The 21,202-nt window shown below is 41.5% G+C and overlaps 1 protein-coding gene across 1 annotated transcript in view; it reads right to left on the bottom strand.

Moving 5' to 3' along the window:
- The window catches only part of ZNF608 (zinc finger protein 608), a 78,563-nt gene extending 58,170 nt beyond the window's left edge, over positions 1-20,393 (bottom strand). Inside the window, exon 1 of the mRNA XM_035567020.1 lies at positions 19,448-20,393. Coding sequence (XP_035422913.1) covers positions 19,448-20,335 — 888 coding nt within the window. The 5' untranslated portion in view covers positions 20,336-20,393. The remainder of the gene's footprint in view (positions 1-19,447) is intronic.
- Positions 20,394-21,202: the final 809 nt, after the last annotated feature.

Genomic DNA, 21,202 nt, shown 5'->3' with positions numbered 1-21,202 from the left:
CACATTTAGCTTCATTAGAGAGTAAACATTCTCATTATTAGATTTCATTCTAATTAATTATAGCAGTGGCACAGAGTAGTACATAAGCCACATCTTTAAAAAGGTCAGATAACTGTATATTTTAAGACTATAATACTTATATTTTAATTAATGTCTAATTTGTTTATTTAACAACATGCCGATCCTATAAACATCGCTAATTAACTGATATACAGTGACTTTTCAGAAAGTTAACATCTTGGGAACAAACACCGTTTTACTGAACTTTGATTTGATAATCAAAGGCAACATTAATATCCACTAAATTAGTCGTAGACTTTGTGGGCATGCCAAAAATAGCCTTCACTTTCTAACTGCATGAGATTTACAGCCACGCCCTTCAGAGCAAAGCGTTTTCTCCAGTTATGCACACTTCTCCAAGCTCAGGTTACCTGGAAGCAACAACACTCAGGTCTCTGCCCAGTACATAGTTGTGGCTTAGTAACACATCTCTTTAGGTCTTTAATTAGGACAGACAAAAAGCAAACCAGTCTTGATGTTCTTTTGGCTACCGTACTAGCTTGCCTCATACATTATCTTTGCCTCTTTCTAGAGCTACCTAAGGCACACTTCTCAGGCCAGGTCATTCAAGCTATCCCTGAGCTACCCTGAAAACAGCATGTGCCGTCATCATGGAAACTCCCAAGATATCTTTATGTACAGATTCGGGATAGGAAGTTCCAGCACTGAGAACCCGGGGCTGGTGCCAGTTCAGACTGTCAGGAGCTCCACCAGAGGTTAACAACAATTAACCAGGAAACATGGTGGTTTGCTTTCAGCCCCCTGTACTAATGGAGCTGACTGCCAAAATACACTTCTTGTGCTTTTTATGCTTCCCTTGCTGAGATGAAAGTAACTTGAAATCCAAGTTACAACAAGCACAAGCATCTGTATGAAAATTCTGGCATACTGAAGAAAGACTAACCCTTTGGTAATTTGTTACAGCCACATGCTTCTCTGCACTGTCAGAGTACCCAAGGGGAACAAGTTCACATTAAATGTTCATCAATATATACTGGTTACTAAGAACCTACAGTTTCGTGTCACACACCTTACTCACAGTATCGTATCACAGGTATGAAGAGAAGGACAAGAAAGCCAAAATTCATGAGTTCCTCTAACCTCATGTTGACAACACAGGCACTCAAGAAAGAGACTGCTCCCTTACTGATGACCTACACTCTCTTGCTTCTTCTTCCCTTCCAAAAAGGTGTTTTTTTATTTCCTTGTCATGGGATAGCTCACAGAAACCTAGCTAACGTGCATTAAATTAAGACTTGGAGAGCAGCACCCCATTTTCACAATCACACCACCAGCTGCCTGCCTCAACAGCACAGATTTGTCACATAAGCACAGAATCAATCAAATTAAATCACCTGCACAAAGAATCATTTGGTCACCTATTAGTACAGGTTACCGTAACTATTACACCTGGCACACAGGGCAATCAACAGGCCAATAAATATATTCCCATAGAAGTGTTCAGCACTCAAGAGTGCCATAAAAACAAAGCTGTTTCTGTCTTGTGCCAGCTCCAAAACAATCTCTAAACTGGAAAATGAGTTTTCTAAAGCCTGGTGACAAGTGTGGAAACAGAGTCAAGAAAAATCCCTAGAGACATGGCTTAACATCCTCCCCCTAAAAAAGGGCTTCCCTGGAAGAACAGAGGTGTGAATATTCTTTACCTGGGTGCAACTGACTTGCATGAAGAGACTCCATTCCAGCTCCTACCACTACACCCCTAGCCTCCCTCCTCCTTACTCTGTGATATTCCTCCTGGAGACTCTGGAGTGCCTGGCAACCAGACAGGCAGTTCAGAACCCCCAAATACTGATAATGAGGGGGTCTGTATGGACACTTGGAGGACAAGGCAATAAAAGATACAAGGATTTCACACTCAGGTTTCCAAAGGTACTGTCACTTCAGGCTAATGAAATCTACTTAGTTCCCCCAATAAAATGAAAACCCTGAAAGAGCTGTTCCAGATACATGGCCTACCCTGGAGACTTTGCTACATTTTTGCGGTTTCACAACACATTTTCCTATCAATTTGGAAATATTTTCCTCTCCTCAGTAACTGGTTGATAAATCCACAGAAACGAGAGGCAAAACTGTCAGTCTACAGCAGGGAACAAAAGATTTGGCTACTTATATAATCTGTCAAGTGAACAGGAGATTCTTAGAGAAAATTTTCTGCCTATATTCTACCTCTTCTGGTAACACTGAATATGGCACTAGATGGGGAAAAATAGTGAAAAAGGCACTTCAGTGAAAGATTACACTGCACAGAATTAGCATCATACAAATGCAAGTAACGGTAAGAATAATCACTGATCTGGTGGAAATAAGGGGAGAGAATTACACATGAAGTAGTGGTGACCATCTAGAAGAAAGACTCTAAATGCTCATGTCTCTTGATATTTGTTGTTGTTGAATAAATTCCTCTGGTTAACCAGGAGATTGAAAATGTCAGTCTAAATGCCCAAATATGCTGCAGTCACACACCTGCAACTGAACTAGACTGAAACTAAGGCATCAAACGCAGCTCCTTATCACCAGCCCCACCTCACCTCCTCTGGAAATCACTGCCTTCTTCTCCAAACTGCCCACACAACCACACATGCAGCCACCTTTTATCCCAACCAATCTGGACGCTTGGTTCAAATAGACATGCCATTTGGATCACTTGGACTTTTTGTTTGTTTTTGACAGAAGCAAGCTAGGGAACAGCCCAAACTGCAAAAGCAGGAGGAAATATGAGAAGGTACTCATCAGTGACGGGTACTGGCAGCACCCTGGGAAGATGCAGTGGGAAGCACATGTGGGACCACAGCTCCCGTGCAGTTTTCAGGAACCTAACAGAACTGTTCCACTGGTGCTCGCAGGCTGAGGCATGCTCTGGCAGCCAGCTGCCAGTTTTGTCCTGGCACTGCTCCACTCACACCCACTTCACAGATACAGCCTCACTGTACATCCAGATGCAAAGGCTACATACAGCCATGACAAATTTGTAGACACTCTTTTGTAAGAGAGCTGTGCAAAACCTTTTGCAAGAGAACTCAGCAAAAACATGACCTTTCCTGTCCTTAAATCAAGAAAACAAGATTTACCATAGCCCACTTCCACAGTGGCAAACCAATAAAGATATCAAAGAATTTCAACAGGGCTGTAATAGGATTTCATCTTGTAAGTACTGGCTCTTCTAAGTGCAGCCTGACTTACACCATAGCACTACTCAAAAGACTTGTAGTGATGCTCTGCTCTTATACTGAAAAACAATGAATTCTGCAATTCAGCTCTCAAGCAAGTCACGAGGTTATTTTCAAATGAAGACTTAATTTAAAAGGAGAGTCAATCTCAAAATAATATTTCCTCTCTGCTCATAGCCTGGTTTCTCAGAGAATGCTTTACAAATTTAGCAACGACTAAAACAAATTAGTCCAGTACACTGACTTTCCGTTTCCAGATTAGACGACCTTCTCTAAAATAAAACACTGAAGATGCTTAAACTATGAGAAGAAACAACACAGGTGCCATAGTCCTCATCCATGGAGCTACTCTCCATTCACACAAGTAAGCACAGTGACTTCTTTGTACCATAGAGGCAAGATCTGATTCAAAACACCTATGGGCCATACAGATGTAGGACAAACAGGACACAGGAAAAAGGTACTGTGACCTATATATTTAAACTTATCAAAGGTTTGGTTCCTGGAAGATCCTCAAGTGATTCAACCTGCTTTCCTCCTCTCATCCCCCATTCAATTCTGAAAGTAGTACTACATTTGCCTGGCTCTTCTTGGAAGCATTTGAAGTTGTTAAATGTAATTACAAGGCAGAGGGCTCTTATGCCACCATATGTACTATCCATACCTATTTTTTATCTCAATGAGTTCAGATCATGTCCAGAATTTCATTTTGCTAACAATTTTACCAGCCTTCTGGCTGGCATAAAAATCAAAAGGAGCCTGTAAGAAATCTTACAAAATCCTGAGATTAAGTAATTTCTTGGCCTTAAATTGCTGATTTAGAAGGCAAATTTCCTTTTGAATTTACAAAGGCCCACATTCAGGGCAACATTGCTTAATTATTGTTTTGACTCTACCAATGAGACAGAAAAGCTCAGTAAGCCTAACTTCACTACATTGATCAAAAAAGTAAGAATTGGCCTGGGGTGAATTTGTCTCCTGATAGTTAAGCCTCATACAGCCACAAAAAAGGATTAATTTTGTCTTGAGAATTTATGGAACTTCACCCATTATTTCAGTGCTATCATTTTCACTGTGAAGTATGAAGACCACCCATGCATCTGTTAGAGGCAGCAACAACAATAAAATTATACACTTGTAATTAGATGCAAAAAATATTACCATGCTGAGACTATGCCTCCAGAGGAAACAAACTTCCTCTTACAGTCTGTTTCTGCGGCTGTGCCAGTTGTGCTGTGAAAATTCCAGTGTGAACATTACAGTGTGAAATCACAATACCAGAACAGAGTTCTTTAAGGGTCACTCAGAACACTGCTTTCAATCATGTAACATATGATGTTAGTGCTCAATTTACCAAATAGGCATCAGATGATAGAGGGTGGTTTACTGTTCCAAGGGAAATAGCCATTTCATTGCTAATGGACAAAAGGAAGGGACATCAACATGCTAAGAATACACATACAATTAAAACTGCTTGTAACAGGCAGAATTCCTATCTAACTTTCCAGGCAGTATCCTCCTTGCAGAGATGTTAGTGCTAATGTTGCCACTCGTTCCCAGGCAAGCAGATTCCACCTCTAAATGCAATTAGTGAAATGGACTGTTACTTGGAAATACAGCTGCATGCATGTTACCATGTAGTCTCTCTCATTCTCTGGGTAAGGAAATACAGCAGAAGCTAATAGAAATAAATAAATAAAAAAAATAGAGAAGAATACTGTTCCTAGGGTTACTATGCGGTACACTACAGTTTGTCAGGAACATTTTTAATAGCCCAAGCTCCTGGCACTGCTGCTTATTTTTGCTTATATATAAGCAGAAGGAGTAATACTCCATATAGTGTCAGAAGTTTCAGTCAAGAGATACAAAAAGAAACAACACATTGCAGTGCTAAGCACTTAAAAGGCCACACCTAAAGGTCATTTAACATTTTTCTGTCCTCTTACAATTACACAGCATAATACACACTGAAAGCTTTCCTATTCCCTTACTGGATTTCATATATGAATAACTGACAATTTCTTTTTTTGCCTGTATTTTTTGATTTTTCTTTACTTGAGCTTCCTGCTAGTCAAAGGGATAAAAACCTCAATGCCTACTTTATCCTAATTTAAAGGGAATCAAACTAAAAGAGTATTTTATAATGGCTTCAAACAACCAGACACAACTTGCCCAATTATTCTCTCACAGAAACTTATTACAGCTACTGAGGATGTAAAATCAAGTGCGTATAGCCAAATCTTCATAGGCTCAGCATACTCTTCAGAAGGTTCATAATCTGATCAAATCAACGCCAATTTTCACATAAACAATCTTTCCCCAAAGGCTCTGCCTCCCAAGCTACAGATGGCAGGGATGTTTTGTATATAAACAAAATCACAGAATCATTAAGATTGGAAAAGACCTCCAAGATCATCTGGTCCAACCATCCCCCTACCACCAACGTCACCCACTAAACCACGTCCCTACGCACCACATCCAACTTTTCCGTAAACACCCCCAGGGACGGTGACTCCACCACCTCCCTGGGCAACCTGTTCCAATGCCTGACTGCTCTTTCTGAGAAGAAATGTCTCCTCATTTCCAACCTGAATCTCCCTTGGCGCAACTTGAGGCCATTCCCTCTTTTCTTTTACATGAGGGTTTGGTTTCTAATGTCCACATTTAGGCTTCCCAAATTAATTGCCATGTTGGTGATAGTGAGGAAATTACAGTAAAGAAGTCACAGAAAAATCAGCTTGAAAGGTGGAAGTGTTGAAAGGATGCAAATTACTGAGAAAAGGAGATTCAAACAAAAAAGCTTAAACAACCTTTAACTGTAGAGGTCACTCCACTTGTGCTATAAGACTTTCCTGCCTTTGACCTTTAAACCAATGACTCATGAAAATGGTATCTTCAAATTTGCAGACAAGCAGCTAGTAGGTCTTTTAAAAAAATGTTGTACAACAATAAATCAGGAAGCACAAGCACTTTTGAGCCTTTTGAACTGTCTGCTAATTAATTACAATACTGAAACAATGAAACAAAGGCCCATTAAAAAAAAAACTCTCATAAAGAAAAAAAAATAGAAATTAAGAATGTTGTCGGGGAGAGGGCTTGAAACAAATGAAGTACGATTAACAGGGGCATTCCAACCGTCCCCCGTTCAGACAGAAAACAAAACAGGGCAGGTCTTCTTGCCACCAGCGGGTGCCCCTTAGCTGGAAGCAGCTACAGCTGTCAGGTTGCTGTCAGAGTGTAAAGCGCACCAACGCTCCCTTCTCCCACCCTTTTGTTCCTACTAAATATGTGCGCTGTGCTCAGCAGCCTCTGCTGTTAAACAATTCATTTTTCCTTGCCTCCTCTGTTTTAGGAGGAGGTAAAAATAGAAGGACTTATTCACAAAATGTAAAGCTCATTTCCTGTACCTTAGTGCCTCATTCTTTCACCTCCTTGTCCATAGGATTTGGCTACCAAATAGGTCTTAATCTGTAAACAAATGATTTGCTCTACAATTAAACCATTCATTTCCTTTTTTTTCTTTCTTTAGCTGTTTGGCTGCTGTCCAATGTGGAGGCTCATAGGTTCTTCTATTATTTAGTGCTGGTTAAAAGGCAATAAGCTCATTTAGAGTTTATAAAACTATAAGCTATCAACAAAAGCATTTAATGCTTCTCACGAGCACCGTGGCTTTTGCCTGAAAAATTAATAATGTGGGGTTGTGTGCGTGCATGTGTATGTGTACATACCTTTGGGCATGAGGGTCTGTTTTTTTATGTGCTGCCCTGGTTAAGCACCGTGGATATCTTTAAGCCTGTTCCTGTAAGCTGCAAATACATACATTCCACTTTGGCTTCAATTATCTGTGCACTTTTTTTCTCGACAGCCGATAATCATAGGAACTGCAATTCACCTTGACTTCAAAGCTGGCCCTCACAGAGTTCAATGTTGCATGAGAAAAAAAAGGTCACGCTGCTGCAGCATTTCACCATGTTTGCAAATACTGTTTCCTCATAAAATGATGTTGTGAATCACAAGAGTCTACAAGAGGAAGCGAAATCTTTAGAGAAATAAATAGCATTCTAGGTTTCTCATCTATGCAGTTAAGAGTCATTTTTGACCCAAGAAAAATCAGGGTAACATCAAGGTCATTTTCCTCTATCTCTGTTTTTACATTTTTGTTCCTGATGGAAAATACTTTCTCAGGAACTGTGAACCCAAACACGATGCATGTGCGTGTTCACCTCCACTCCGATATTCACATATATAGCATGGGGCTAGCACGCTACTGACTCAATGCGGGATGGTAAAGACAGTGAAACATTTCAAAAAATCTGTCTATAAGTAAGTGAATTACTGCAAATGAACAGCTAAATTTACAGGTGCAAATCTCATTTAGAAATGACAGGTACTTAGCAATATCAACTTCAGCAATATTACCTCCCAATGAAATTCCGCAAGCCTATTTAAAGTCTATTATGGCTGCTGACATCAATCTGCCAAGCTGCAGAGTGCTAAACTCTACTGAAGATTTGCACCTATAAATTTAGCTACTGGTACATTTGAATTAAATATACTGTGTTTCTCCATATAGGCAACTACAGACATAAGGCACTGAGGCAGAAGGGCAATCAAGCAGAACTGTCATGGAGGCTTCAATGCTGGTTTTGCCCAAACAAAAGTTCAGCCTGCAAGCAGGGTTTAGATTCCAGTCCTTTCTCCAGTGTATTAATCTAGATCTCTGGACTTTCCATCCAAAAATTCACTTTTTCCCCAGTGAACTGTAAAGGCTGTATCCCTAATGAAATTACTCATAGGAATACAAATGTTAACTGAGAATCCCAAAACTGCATTTATATCAAATCTTTTAAAGATACACCCATGTACTCATGTAGATACACGTATACACAAGTACAGACACCTATAGGGGGATGCATGCAAACAGATTTTAATTAGCTCTATCTACAAAAACTCACTAAAGACCAAATGAATCTCTGTCTCTCCCCTCCCACCCTTTCAACCAAATGATGACTTCTAGAGTCAGGGATAGTAAGTGACTTGCAGACAGGTGGCAACTAAGTACACTCATTCTCAAAAACTACAGTAAAGGTTAAAAAAAAATTGCTGTGTTAGCCCTGGGGAAAAAAAAAAAAGTGCTTTGTATCCTGCTTTGGCATAGTAATCACAAATTTAACCTTAATTATAAGTATTGTTCATTTTTAGAATTTATCCATATGTGATGCATCTTCTGTAATTACCAGTCAGCTGAAAAGGTTTTGTAAACATAAAGCAGTAAGAGGCATTTTAAGTCTACAGTAAATATTACAGTTTGAGGAAAAAGGTAAATCTTGGAAGTGCTTTGAAAACAGTTGGCAACTCTTCCTCCCAGCATAAATCTGAAGGCTCAAAAATAAATATTCAAGAGCATTAATTTGTTTCTAGATGTGTGCGTGCAAGTAAAACAGCAGCCATAATGTGGAAATTTGAGTCACATTTTGCAACTAATTGGAAGCAGATTAGAATTCTGCCTCAGGGGAACATTGTCAAACTAGAAGCTGGAGCAAATGAAGAAAGAGGTGAAAGCATCGTGAAGAGCTGACAGATTTACAGTGCTCAAGGCAATAAACGGGTACTAGATGAAAATGAATGTGCCTCACTGTACGGCATGCAGTTCTCAGTCATATCTCAGCAGTAACAGCATACAGCCATGAAACTATTATTTTCAGAGAGATGGTGAAGGAAAGAGTAAGAATAAGAAAAATACTATCCAGGTGGCATGGAAAAAAAATACAAATCATACTGAGACTCAAGTTGCTACAGGAATAATCAAATTGGTCATACTAGGCCTTGTTCTGTAACCTGGACTCATCTCAGGCAGGACTTACTCAGACAAAGTAATGAACTACTTATTTGAATTGAGCAAAAGTCAAAGCATTAAGCATGTAGCAGAAAAAAAAATCAAGCAGGTTTGATATTTTTAAAGCTAAGAATAACACAGAAGCCTGCAAACAGATACATCAGAGGCAAAGGGAAAATTCTTTTTTAAGGAGTGATTACAAAAGGTTGGAGGGGAATATAAAAATGAAAATAAAGCATAGAGAAAAATGTACCAATGCTGTAATGGAAACAGCTGCTAGCTTTCTCCTTCAGTGTTTGGCACCTGGTGCAGAATCACAGGAAAGATTGTTAAAGGATCTGGACATGAAATGTAAATAAAGACTATTAGCAAAAACTCAGCTGCTGTATTTGTAAAACAGTAGCATTTCTTTATGTGTGTGTGTGCCTGTATACACCCTATATACATACACAGATGTACATACACACACATATGTATGTATTTGTTTATATACATACATGCATAAATGTATATAACCCTATCCTTAAAAGGCAACTAGCAACACTAAGTGTATTACCCGAGACTACACCTTACTAGTGGTTGAAGAGTGTCAGATGAGTTTAGCTTTATAGGAAGGCAGGGAGTGCCAACAACAATCTTCACTGTTCTCAAATTACAACAATTTTTTCCCTTCAAATTCCTGAACTCCAGTGCAATTCAACATACCCTGCCTAACATTAAACCCAGGGCAAAAAACAACTGGTAAAACTCTACGTCAAGTATGTTCAGTAGAGCCAGCACGCCTCTGGAGTGTTAGATCTGTATCTTCAGTGCGCGCTAACTAAACAAGTCCCTGGACATTTACTAAATCAGATTTAAAATTTCTAGCAGCAAAACAGAGTTGCATTGAGGTCCATTTCTAATTTTATTTGCTTCTAACTATTACCTTTTGTTGCAGAGATACAAATCTAGTTCCATTCTCCTCCTTCAAAAAGAAAGAATTGGCAAGAACACGAAGCCCTGGAACATGCAACTACTGCCATTACCCCACTGCTTTAAGCCTATAATAAAGCACAGATTTGATAGTCCTATCCATGTAGTGTGGCAAACCACACACAAATAAACAGTTCTCCATGAAGAATGAAAACCCAAAGACCAAACTCTTCCAATTCAAACATTATTGTTGCTTTTAACATGAGCCATCTGCAGGAATCAGCCAAGGAGGTGACAGGAAATCCAAAAATAATTTGGTCTGGCCCTGTGCACTATGAGAACTGAGATTACAAATTGCATTTAACTCTTCTCAATGGTTGAGGGAAGCAGTGAAAACTGTAAAATCTGTGCTTGTGTAATGTAGACCTATGGGCACACAGAGATACACTTCTACCATAGCTCAATGCAGTATCACTGAAATTCACCAATGAAGGTGGCATTTGAGTAGTGTGAATTTAGAAGTGAGGAACGGACTTAACAGAGCCCCTGAATTAACTCAACGGCTAATGCAAGAAATTAAGTGTGTGCAAAATCAAAGCGCCTTGTGCATCAGAGGCCAGATGCACCTCAATTTCCTAGGAAATTCAGCCTAAACTTGACTGCTGTCTTTTATCAGAATAATAGAAAGTGAATTCTAGGAGTTTACGTAAGTGTGACCAATTGGAGCTTACTCCTCTGCTGCTAATTGAAGCATGAGAGGAAAAAAAAAAAAAAAAAAAGGAGCCAGTTTCTGAGAGCAAACTACAAATATACTTTTTCATATTCCACTGCCACATGATAAAAAACAGAATCAAGCTGACTGGTAGAAACTTGACTGGCAACCAAAGACCAAGCTATTATTTCAAACTGTTATGGGAAAGCAATGAAATTGCTACCAGGTCTCCTCATGTTACTCTTCAATAAAAAGAAGCCATCAGGGAAATAAGAGGAAAAGAAAACACATCAAAACCTCTAAAGTTCCTTTAAGTAAAAGTATACTTTCGTGGCATAATGCCATCTGCTTGCTGGTTAACATGACAAGACAATTCAATAACTAGAATACCAGTGTTCCGAAAACACCAAGTAACCACAATCAATAGATTTTTAGTTTGCTCTTTTGACTGCAAAAAATTGCGTTCGCACACCACTATTGGCATATGCTTCAAATATCCCCATGGGCACATTTTCCTTGTGTTATTATTTGACAGTGTAGATTCCCAGGAGACTGAATCACCTCAGCCAAGCTGGGTTTGTGCCCGGGAATAAGATTTAGTCTAGGACGAATCAAAAACTGGGAGAGGAAAATGGGAGAAGATAAGTGAACCAATTTTAAGTGCTTATTATTTCTAAAGACCATATTGAGTCATAATGGTTGAGAAAGGTTTATCATAAAGGACTCAATTCAACATTGCCCTTCTTTACATTAAAATTTACTAAAAAAAAAAACGGGGGTGGGGGGGATTTCAAATTTAAATTTCCAATGGCTTTTTCTGAATAGCCTCAGTGGAAATTACAGGTAGATGTTAGAGAAGGTGAGATTTAGCAGCGTTTGCTTGCCTACTAGAAAAGCAGAGATAATACACTTCTCTCCATAAAATACAACTCATTTACTGGTAGTGTTGTGATCAAACACCATAGCTACCCTTCAGGTCGAAAATCTAAATACATGTACAATCCCCAAGCCTCTTTCATTGCATGCAACTTACCCTACTCACTCCCTTACATCTTTTGATCAAATAGTCCTGTTTATAAACACAGAGTGTGTATGTATACATGCACATGTACACAGAGCCATAAGAAGCAACCATCTATTCCTACCTGCCTGAATCTTCTTTTATCTTTTTCCAAAAAAAAAAAAAAAAAAAAAAGGAAAACAAAAATTACAAAGAACGTGCTTGTCAGCCAAGTCACTCTGACTAGTTTTACAACCTTTCATTCAAATGTAAAGACTTTGTTCCAATTGCCAAGACCATTTAGCCGAAATTAAGACAAAATGCAACAGAGAGTGCTTACTGAAACCCTGGCTACGGCACAACCCAAAATCACAGTCTGATCTTTGCATTTGCCCAAATGGCTACTCATAGCCTGCAATGAACTGTGGGTATAATTAATGAACATAATCAAAAAAACTTATGATTTAAAATCTCATATTAAGAAAACCCCAGAAGTCCTTCTATGAAAACCGGTTATTATCTTTATTCAAATTATCTTATTTCAAACATATTTTTAAGCAAATTAAAAAATGATAGCTTGCATTATTATTCACTTTGGTTAAACGCTGCACCACAGAAGAGCTGGGGCAGAAACATTCTGATGTGAAAAGGAAAAAAGAAAAGTTTGCCAAATTGAAGAAAAAAAAATATATATATAAACAAGCTTTTATGAATTTTAAAAACATACTTACATTTTGTATTTACATCATAATCAGAAATTTTCACAGACAACCATTTTGCTATCTTTCACCCAACAGGGAATGTTGTATATAGACCAGAGTTTTTAGAAGATCAATGTATTTCCTGTGATTATTATTAACAAATAAAAATAACTCCTCAGTATGAAAATATAGCAAAACAAACACAAGCTTTTAGCAGAACTATGGCCAGCCCTTCAACAGAAGTCAATGCACCCACAGCTGTGACCACCATCTGAGGACCCATGAGAGGATGTATTTATTATAAGCAATAAAGCACAATCAAGAAGTCAGATAAGCTCTCTGTCCTTCCAGGAAATGCAGTAACACATTGTAGCGTACACTGCAACATTACGTAAGTACAAGGTAAAGCCAGCATAGTGTCAACCCTCTTAAGTAAAGAATAACCTATCTGTTGGATCAGCTGTACTAAGTACATCAGCTCAGAGCAAGGCAGACTAAAATGTAGTTATACTCGGCAATCTCACCCGTATACCATGGAACAAACCTGGAATACGTAGCCAACTGGCAATGCAAAACTTGAGTGCTACAACTGAGGAACACTGAACATCCAGCAAGTACACGCCAAGCTGCTCAAGCATCCCTGGAAGAGACACAACCTGTTTCTAAGAGTGGGTGATGAAAACCTCAAATACCTAACTCTTATGTCTTTACCAGAAACAGCAGTGAAGGTGGTATTTCTAATAGCAGAAATGTTAGTGTTTCTGAGTCTGCCTTCCTGACAACACTTGTAAAATGTGCTCAGATACCACGTGCACTGGTAACACTGCCCCAGGCTGGCAGACCCACATCGCATAAATAAAAGGAGCACTTCAAAGACTCTTGCAGTCAAGGCTATGGGCAGCTGGGTCAACAGCAGCACAGTCTGTCGAGTCACACTGGGCACTCTGAAGGCAACTATTCAAGGCCTACTTGGTCTACGTCTCCCACTCCACTTCCTTCTGTCCTCTGATCAGGAAGGTCTGCTGACCTACAGTTTCACGGACCCTGCCTGATGACCTTTAATCCCACGTGTGGTTTCTGGACATGTGGGATCCTCCTGGCTCCGAAGGGAGGAAAGGGTGCCAGTATGCAGCTGTGCGGTGCACTCAATAGTGGTGTCACAGCTGGCACCATTTCAAGGGTGTCTCAGCTCACCCACTCTCCCTCCTACCTGCCCCCTGGGCTTTAACCACGTAGCATGTGGTCTGGCTCTCAGCTGGAACAACATCTCCAAACACCCTGTGGAGCTGACCAAGTCACCCCTCAGGACACACTCAAGTGTCCTGTGATCTAGGGACTCATCATGGAGACTACAGCAAATCTGGAAAGTCCAGGCAGGGCACTGGGGCCAGGCAACCACCAGGCGTGCAGGTACAGAACAGGATGATGGATTTTCTGAGCATCTTCACTAAAGGCCACAAGGAAGAAACTGAAGCGGACCCGAGCATGACAAGTGTTCAGTTTGCGGTGGGTTCCATTTTGTTCCACACTGCTGCCTATTCTCAACACTTTCTCCCTAAGGAAACATAATTTACACTGTTGTGGACTGTTCTTGGTTTTTTTTCCCCCTTTTATTAATACCTCTGTTTTACAAAGCAACCACAGGACGAGTCCTGCCGCCACTGACATAACAGTGTTTAGCCTAGCAGTACAAATGCAGATCGCAGGGATGGTAGAGCAAACTGAGGGGGACACTGCCTTCAGGATGTGTTCAATTAGCAGAAGGCAGCCCAAGCTCTCCTGTAAACACCAGCGCTAGGGAATATGGAGATGGCACCTCCTCAAAACCGCATCACTCATTTCTTACGCACAAACCACAACAGTTTTAGCGTGCAAGGAAACCCACACATTCCTGATTTCCAATTTACATTGCCATTGTCAAAACAGTTTTCCAACAGTCAAGGCCCTCAGCAGAGGAGCAGGAACGTGGCTGCAGCCTGGGGTCTGGGCTTCACCCTTCAGCCCGGACCGCGCGGATCCGCCCTGCAGCCTGCCATTAACTTGTCTGCTTCCTGTCAGGCCACGCACAGATAATGCCATTTATCTCGGGGCGGCACAACACCAGTCTAATGACTTCAGTCAAAGGCCTCCAACAAAGGCCGGATGGTGTTTTATCCAGGGCTCGCAGGCTGCAGCCAGGAATCTCACTGCCAAACAGGTCAGAACTCAAGTTATCTTTAAAAGAGTAATTTTCCCGCTATCAGCGATCCTAGAACAACTCTCCCAAGTCTCTGCATGGAAAAATTTCGTCAGTGGTTTTATCATATGTGATTAGGTGACTGATAAGAGCTTGCTAAAGTTATCTTTGGAGAGTCTTCTTTTTATTTTTTTTCCTCCTTCCTTTTACCTCTTGGGGAAAAACTGACAGAATAATTCAGGTTCTAGCTAAATAGTAAGATCTTTGAAGGACTGACCCTTATTGTGTTTGCCTGCAGGAGGTGATTCACTATTATAAATTCTTCAATGACTGAGCTTCTGGAAATCTCTTTAAATGAAAGTGGAACCGGTTAACTATATGTACGAACATGTGTTTTCGCAGTCTCTTCTGTATTATTGCATTTCAGAAAGCTTCTATAAAGTGCCAGGTGAACTTTTTAAAATAATGATAATAATAATAAAAAAGGAGAGAGTCTCAAAAATATGGGCAAATCTCAACTATTCTATTCCTGGTTTTATGCTGAAAACTAGGAACAGATGGTACTTTCCATGTTCCTTGAATCTGGTTATTGAACACCTCTGTGGTTACGGGAGATTTTGCTTAGCACTTTTAACATACATTTCATTTATTGGACTATAAAATGCTACTTTGGAAAAACAAGTCTTTATATAGCTATAATTAAAACAGTCTTGCAGCAAAGCCCTTTAACATGGAGAACATGGTTAACCTCATGACATCTGGACAATCAATCCCTTCCTTTTTACTGGGTATTTATGAAGTTATTAAAATTGTAAAATTACTGGTGCCGAAAGCACAGCCTTTTCCCAGCAGTCCCACGCCGTGCCCCAGAGGCTCCGTGGAGGGGTGCTGCAGCAGGTCTGCTCGCGCGGCCACGCCAGGGTCAGTGGCTTCACGCCCACCACCTCCCTTGGCCAAAGGGCAGCACCTCTTCACCCAGCTCAGAAAGCACCGCCACGCTGCGAGGCTGCCCTACAGGACTTTGAGAACCCTGAGCCGTGCTTATTGTTAGGCACCCATAGTTATCACTTTTTAACAGCTAAATCCCTTATGTAGCTTTCAAAACAGTTTGCTGTCAAACAACAATAGACTTTGTTCTTTAATTACAGCGGGTGACCTGCTTGCCCTTTTATTTCACAGTGAATAAACTACACCCAAGGCCAGCGAGGAAAGTACATGAAAAGCATATCGCCATAACACCATTAAACAAAGCATGTACTTAAATGATTTACATCAGTGGGTAAAATGCACACAAATTTCCTGACAAAGTGTAGATCACCCTCAATCCTGCTACGAGAAGCGAAGATAAAATGAACAATACCAGCCAACACGTTAATTTGCTGACGACAATGTTCAGATGCGAAATGCAGTCTTAATCCAACGCAACGTGCTAAGACAACAGAAAAATCCAACCCTGGAATATCACTTGACATTCATTTAAAAACTGCACCTGACTACAGCTTCAGATCTTCTGTATTATTTTCATTTAAACACACAGATTTTCATATGCCAACTACCATTTTCCCATATCTCAGAGTACATTGTGACATTGTGTTTGAATCCCCAAATCTTCCTGCAACACACAGATAGTAATTTTCTGTTGATAAACTGAACTCTTTTCAATGTAACAGCTGTTAAAAATACAAAAACATAGCTAAAACAGATGAAGAGTTCATGCTGACAAACAGTAACTGTGCTAAAAATGGTATGGTATGGATAAGGAATGGAAAATGGAGACAGGTTTTAACACCAAAAATCTTCGGAGTGGTTAGCCTACCTGTCAAAGCTACTTATTCAGACATGTCACTGGTGGCTTAACCACAAAATGGGCTGCATGAATATAGCTCAAACATCTTAGAATTACAGCATACTTTGACTTTATCCACATATTAGGGGAGTGGCGACTTTTACAACATACTTGCGGTTTCTGCATAAAAGAGCCAGCAGAACACAGTCATTGATTTAATTAGGCTTCATAAGATCCTATTTATCATGTTTTACATGACTTTCTGCAGCAAGGAAACAGAATAAATAGACCAAAAATAGACATTGAAGCATGCTGTGAAAACTAAACAGTGACTACAACTCCAGGGAATCTGCTCCAAGCTTTTCACAAATAGTAAACATATGCAATTCTGCACCAGATACAAAAAACCTTTAGATTTTGACTCAGCAGGCATTAACTCGTTTCTATCTATTAGGACACATCCAAATTCGTGAGACATGTCTTTCACTGCATTAAGATAACTGGAAATTGATTTTAACATGCAGGCTTGAAAATTATGTGTCTACAGACACAAGGTGCTTTATCCAAGTAAAGCACATCCATCCTAGTCTGAACACAAATTTAAAACCCTTACAGAAAAAAGAAAAAAGAAAAAAAAGCCCTAATGATTATTAACCATTTGGGAAAAACGCCAAAACAACAAACATAAAACACTGAAGTTTCACTACCACCACTGTCAGCAATGAGGTTTATTATTGTCGTATGTCTAGTAGGGAACATTCTCTAGGAAGAGAAATGCTAAGGGATGTTATTTAAGACAGCAAGCAAGCACACCAGTGTGCCAGACAATGGCCAACACTGCACGACTCTAATGTGTGAAGCCTGTATTAAAGTCACTGTGTGCCAACAGCAGTGGCTGTTAGCAGAAATCCACGCTCCAACTCAACTGCTATTGGAGCAGCAGCCACAACGCCAAGGGTACCACCGGCTCTAAAGCACCCCATACGTGTTTGCTCTGAATTTACAGGCCGTTCCATTTACATTGCACATAGGATTACTCACATGTATGTGAGTTCTTCATACAATTTCCTGTGTGACTTGAGACTGAAAAGAACACAAAAACTGGAGAAACCACACCACTCTCTAATCTCTGTTGCCATGACAGCAGCCTTTGAGATACTGAAATGTTCAGATTGCCAGCTAAACAAAATTGTTGAATATGAACATTTGGCTGAAAGATTAAAAGGCTAAGGGGGTTGCAAAAGGGCAGTACCTCCCACATTCCAGGCAGCCACTGAATCCAATCAAACGGCTCTGACTCTTTAACCACAACCATTGTGAAGACTGGATTAGGGCAATTTATCTAGATAGTTAAAACAGATTAGAGAACTGCAATTTGAAGACTATTGGCAACAAAAGTAAATGCCTACTGTACTAAGTTAATAAAGAGAGCATGAGATTTTAGGACACCTTCTCACAGTGAGCAGAACTTCCATAAATCAAAGCATATACATATGCATTGAATCAATCTGGTTTTCTCTCATCTGCATTTAGAAAAGGTCACAAGGTTCATTCAAATTCATCTGTAGATATGCTATCTTAAAAGCAGTAATATGCATACAATATGAAATTTGATTTGTTCCTTGCCTCGAATACAAGCCCTTGAAATTATTTTCAAGTTTCTACCAATATCTCATGTCACAAACACCCAAATCTAATCCTCAAAAGTCGACTTTGACGTTACAAAACCTTCAGCACCGCTGAAATGCTAAAAAGCTGGTAACAGGTCATAAAGAGCCATAACTTTTCCCTGAGACCTACAGCCCTCCCAGACGCTTGCAGACCATACCATTAACACCAGCCCGAAAGTTTTCCTATCACTGAGCATTTGCCCAGGGAAACAGTAAAAGCAAATAATTTAGGAGCACAGCAGCAGACAATGAGGTCTCAGTCTAACACCCTGATGCTACTCGCTCATGGGGCGTCGACTTGCTCCATTTTTGGGGTAGGCTGATAGGTAGGTTAGGTTATCCGTGCTGGACAACCTGTGGAGTCCATCTGACCCATGATCTAGCCCCCCAGACCCCACTACAACACCGTCTGCCCTGGGACGGAGCAGCTCCCGCTGACACCAGAACCTCCTCCAACAAGCTGTTACAAAAGCCGTGCTCTGCCTCCACCCTTCCCTCTGAGCACAACAGTGGGCATTTATTCGTACAGAAAGCATCCTTGGCTGCATTAACATAAAGGAACAAAAGCGCACACCCCCGCTTGGTGCCTTTCACACATTTCCACCACTCAGCACACAAGCAGTGCACGTCCAAGCGCCAGCGGGGCTCAGACCAGTGAGCTCCTCTCTGCTCCGAGAGCCCTTTGGCACACGTACGTGTGTCGGGACAAGGTGCCTCCCCTCCTGCCAGCCTCCGCCTTCCAGCAAGACCAGGGGCACAGCCTGCCTGCTGGATCATTCCTCTCTGCACCAGCGCCTGGGGGCTGCTGCCCCACCGCAGGAGCCCCCCTGTGCAACAAGCATCCCTCGTCCCCACACAGGGACACGGCAGAGCCCAGGGGCCTTGTGGCTGCCTCCCTTTTCCCAGCCTTGGCTCTTGAGAGTGGGACTAGGGTGTGGGGTCCCTGTGGCCTCATGGCAGGACAGTTAGCACGTGCCCGAGCTGCTGCTGGAGGAGCTGGAGCTGTGCACCCCCTGAGGCAAATGGGGGCACCTCCAGCCTGCCGTCCCACGTGCCATCCCACCAGTACCAGCACTGCTGCTCTCGGCTGACACCGGGGACAGCTCACCCGGGGTCATCTCGGGGCTTCTCCTCCTGGGCAAAGGCCACCAGAAGGCAAGGGCAGGATGGTAACGTTCTCTGTGTCTGGAAACAGTGGGGGAAATTGTGTGGGAAAGGAGCACACCCAAAACGTGGTGTCTCCCACCCAGGGGAGGAGGTTTGTGTCCTTTTTTAGAGGAAGAACAGATGGATGTTACGGACACAGAGCAGAGGTAACGAGACAGGAGCCAAACACACAGCTGTGGGAAGTTTATCATAGACACGGGGTGACACGGAAGAGGAGGTGGAGAGGAGCTTTGTCCTACCTTTTCTGTCTTCAACTTCTTGATTCGCCTGTGGCTCTCTTCCTCCTCCTCTTCCTTCTTTACCAAAATAGAGTTCCCCATTAACCCTGAATCCGGGGCACTTTTGCTCACCTCCCCGACGGCGGTGGCAGCAGTGCAGTGGAAGGGGCTGCTGCTCCCACCGCCCTTGGACCCGTAGCCATAGAGGTGCCCTGTGGGGGCCTGGCCACTGCCACCCCCGGGGCCATTGGGGTGGCTCGGCTGCAGGTCGTGCTGCTTGTCCTTCCTGGACTTCCCCGCATCCTTATCCCGCTTGGAGCCTCTGCTGCCCTGGTTTTTACCTGGTTTCTCCTCTTTGTTTTTCCCACAAGAGGCAATAGTGGTGGTGGTGTTGCTGGTGTTGTTATTATTGCCATTCGGGTTACTGCTCACGCTTTGACCCAGTGCTGAATTCATGCCAGTTGCCTCTCCAGGGCGCCCTTGGACTTCCTGCCTCTTGCCAGCACTGCTGATCTCAGGAATCCCATACAAGGCAGCAGAAGGCAGAGATTTATTAGCATCCTTAGAAGTTTTACTCCTTTTCATTTTTGATTTGCTAGTCTCTTTGTGAGAGGAATTCCCCTGGGGAGCAGAGGGCTGAACAGAAGCAAATTTTAGGCCATCAGCTAAGGCTGAGGTAGTATTAGCCCCACTGGAAGCCAGACCCCCGCAATCCTTGGAGCTGGTGTTGCTGCTGCTGGTGGTATTGGTAGAATTATTCATCTCAAATTTCTGTCTGTCCTTCTCCAAATCGGCGTCCAAATCGATTATTAAATTCCCAACACCGATTTCCCAATCATCGCCACTGTCATAAGTGTCAACCGTGTTTGGATCCACACCTTTTCCTGTAGTGGAGGTGTTCAATGACATCCTGAAGATGAGATCTCTAGAGTAAAAATCCGATGAACTTTCCTTTGGAGATGTGGGGACATTCGTCTATCTCCGCTGGGCTTTTTTAAGTTTTAATTCTTCTTGTCTTCTTTCCCCAGGTGTGTCTAGGTTTATAACCTGCAGTCCACGTCCACCTTTTCCTGTGAGGAGGGGAAAAGTCGGATATTTCTTGTCGGGATCTTAGCAGAATATAACACAACTAATAAAAAGGGCCAAGGTAGGGGGAGCAAAATCATTCACTATTTCCACATTTTCCCCCTTAACTTTGTTAAACCAGAGGCAATAGCGGTGATGCTTTTACAGTGAGCATCTTTAATCTAGTTGTATCCCAACATCCACAATCTCTCTTTAAAAACATATCCACAAATAGAAACTTAAAAAAAAATTAACTGCATGATTTAAATCCACAAAGCTCAGGAAATACAGTCTTAGAAATGGTGCCTAGCTGTTGGAACACATGTTGTAATCTAACCCCTTGGACCACCACCTAGGCACGAACGGGAGAAAAGGAAGGACACAGATTCACTCCTCGCTGCATTCCATGGATTTCGTGGCTTTAAACCAGACCCTTGAAGTTCTGTGACTTTCCTATATTATCTTTTACCCCTTTTCTACTTAATCTCTTTTTTTCTGGAGGGGTGAGGGGAGAGAGGGGGTTGAGGGAAGTGGGAAACCTAATTCTCCTTGACACAATACAGCTTTCTATTAAAAACCGACAACCCATAAACACAAATGTTTACTGAAAAATATTAAACTCCATAGGTAAGAATAAAACAAAAAGGAAATAAAAAGATCTTTCTTTAAAATATATGCTCAAGGTAACAGTTCTAAATGCAGTTCTAATGC

This window comes from Cygnus atratus, chromosome Z (assembly GCF_013377495.2).
Source record: "Cygnus atratus isolate AKBS03 ecotype Queensland, Australia chromosome Z, CAtr_DNAZoo_HiC_assembly, whole genome shotgun sequence".
NCBI lineage: Eukaryota > Metazoa > Chordata > Aves > Anseriformes > Anatidae > Cygnus > Cygnus atratus.
The sequence above is the reverse complement of the archived record's forward strand: the minus strand, read 5'-3'. Positions and strand labels throughout refer to the sequence as shown.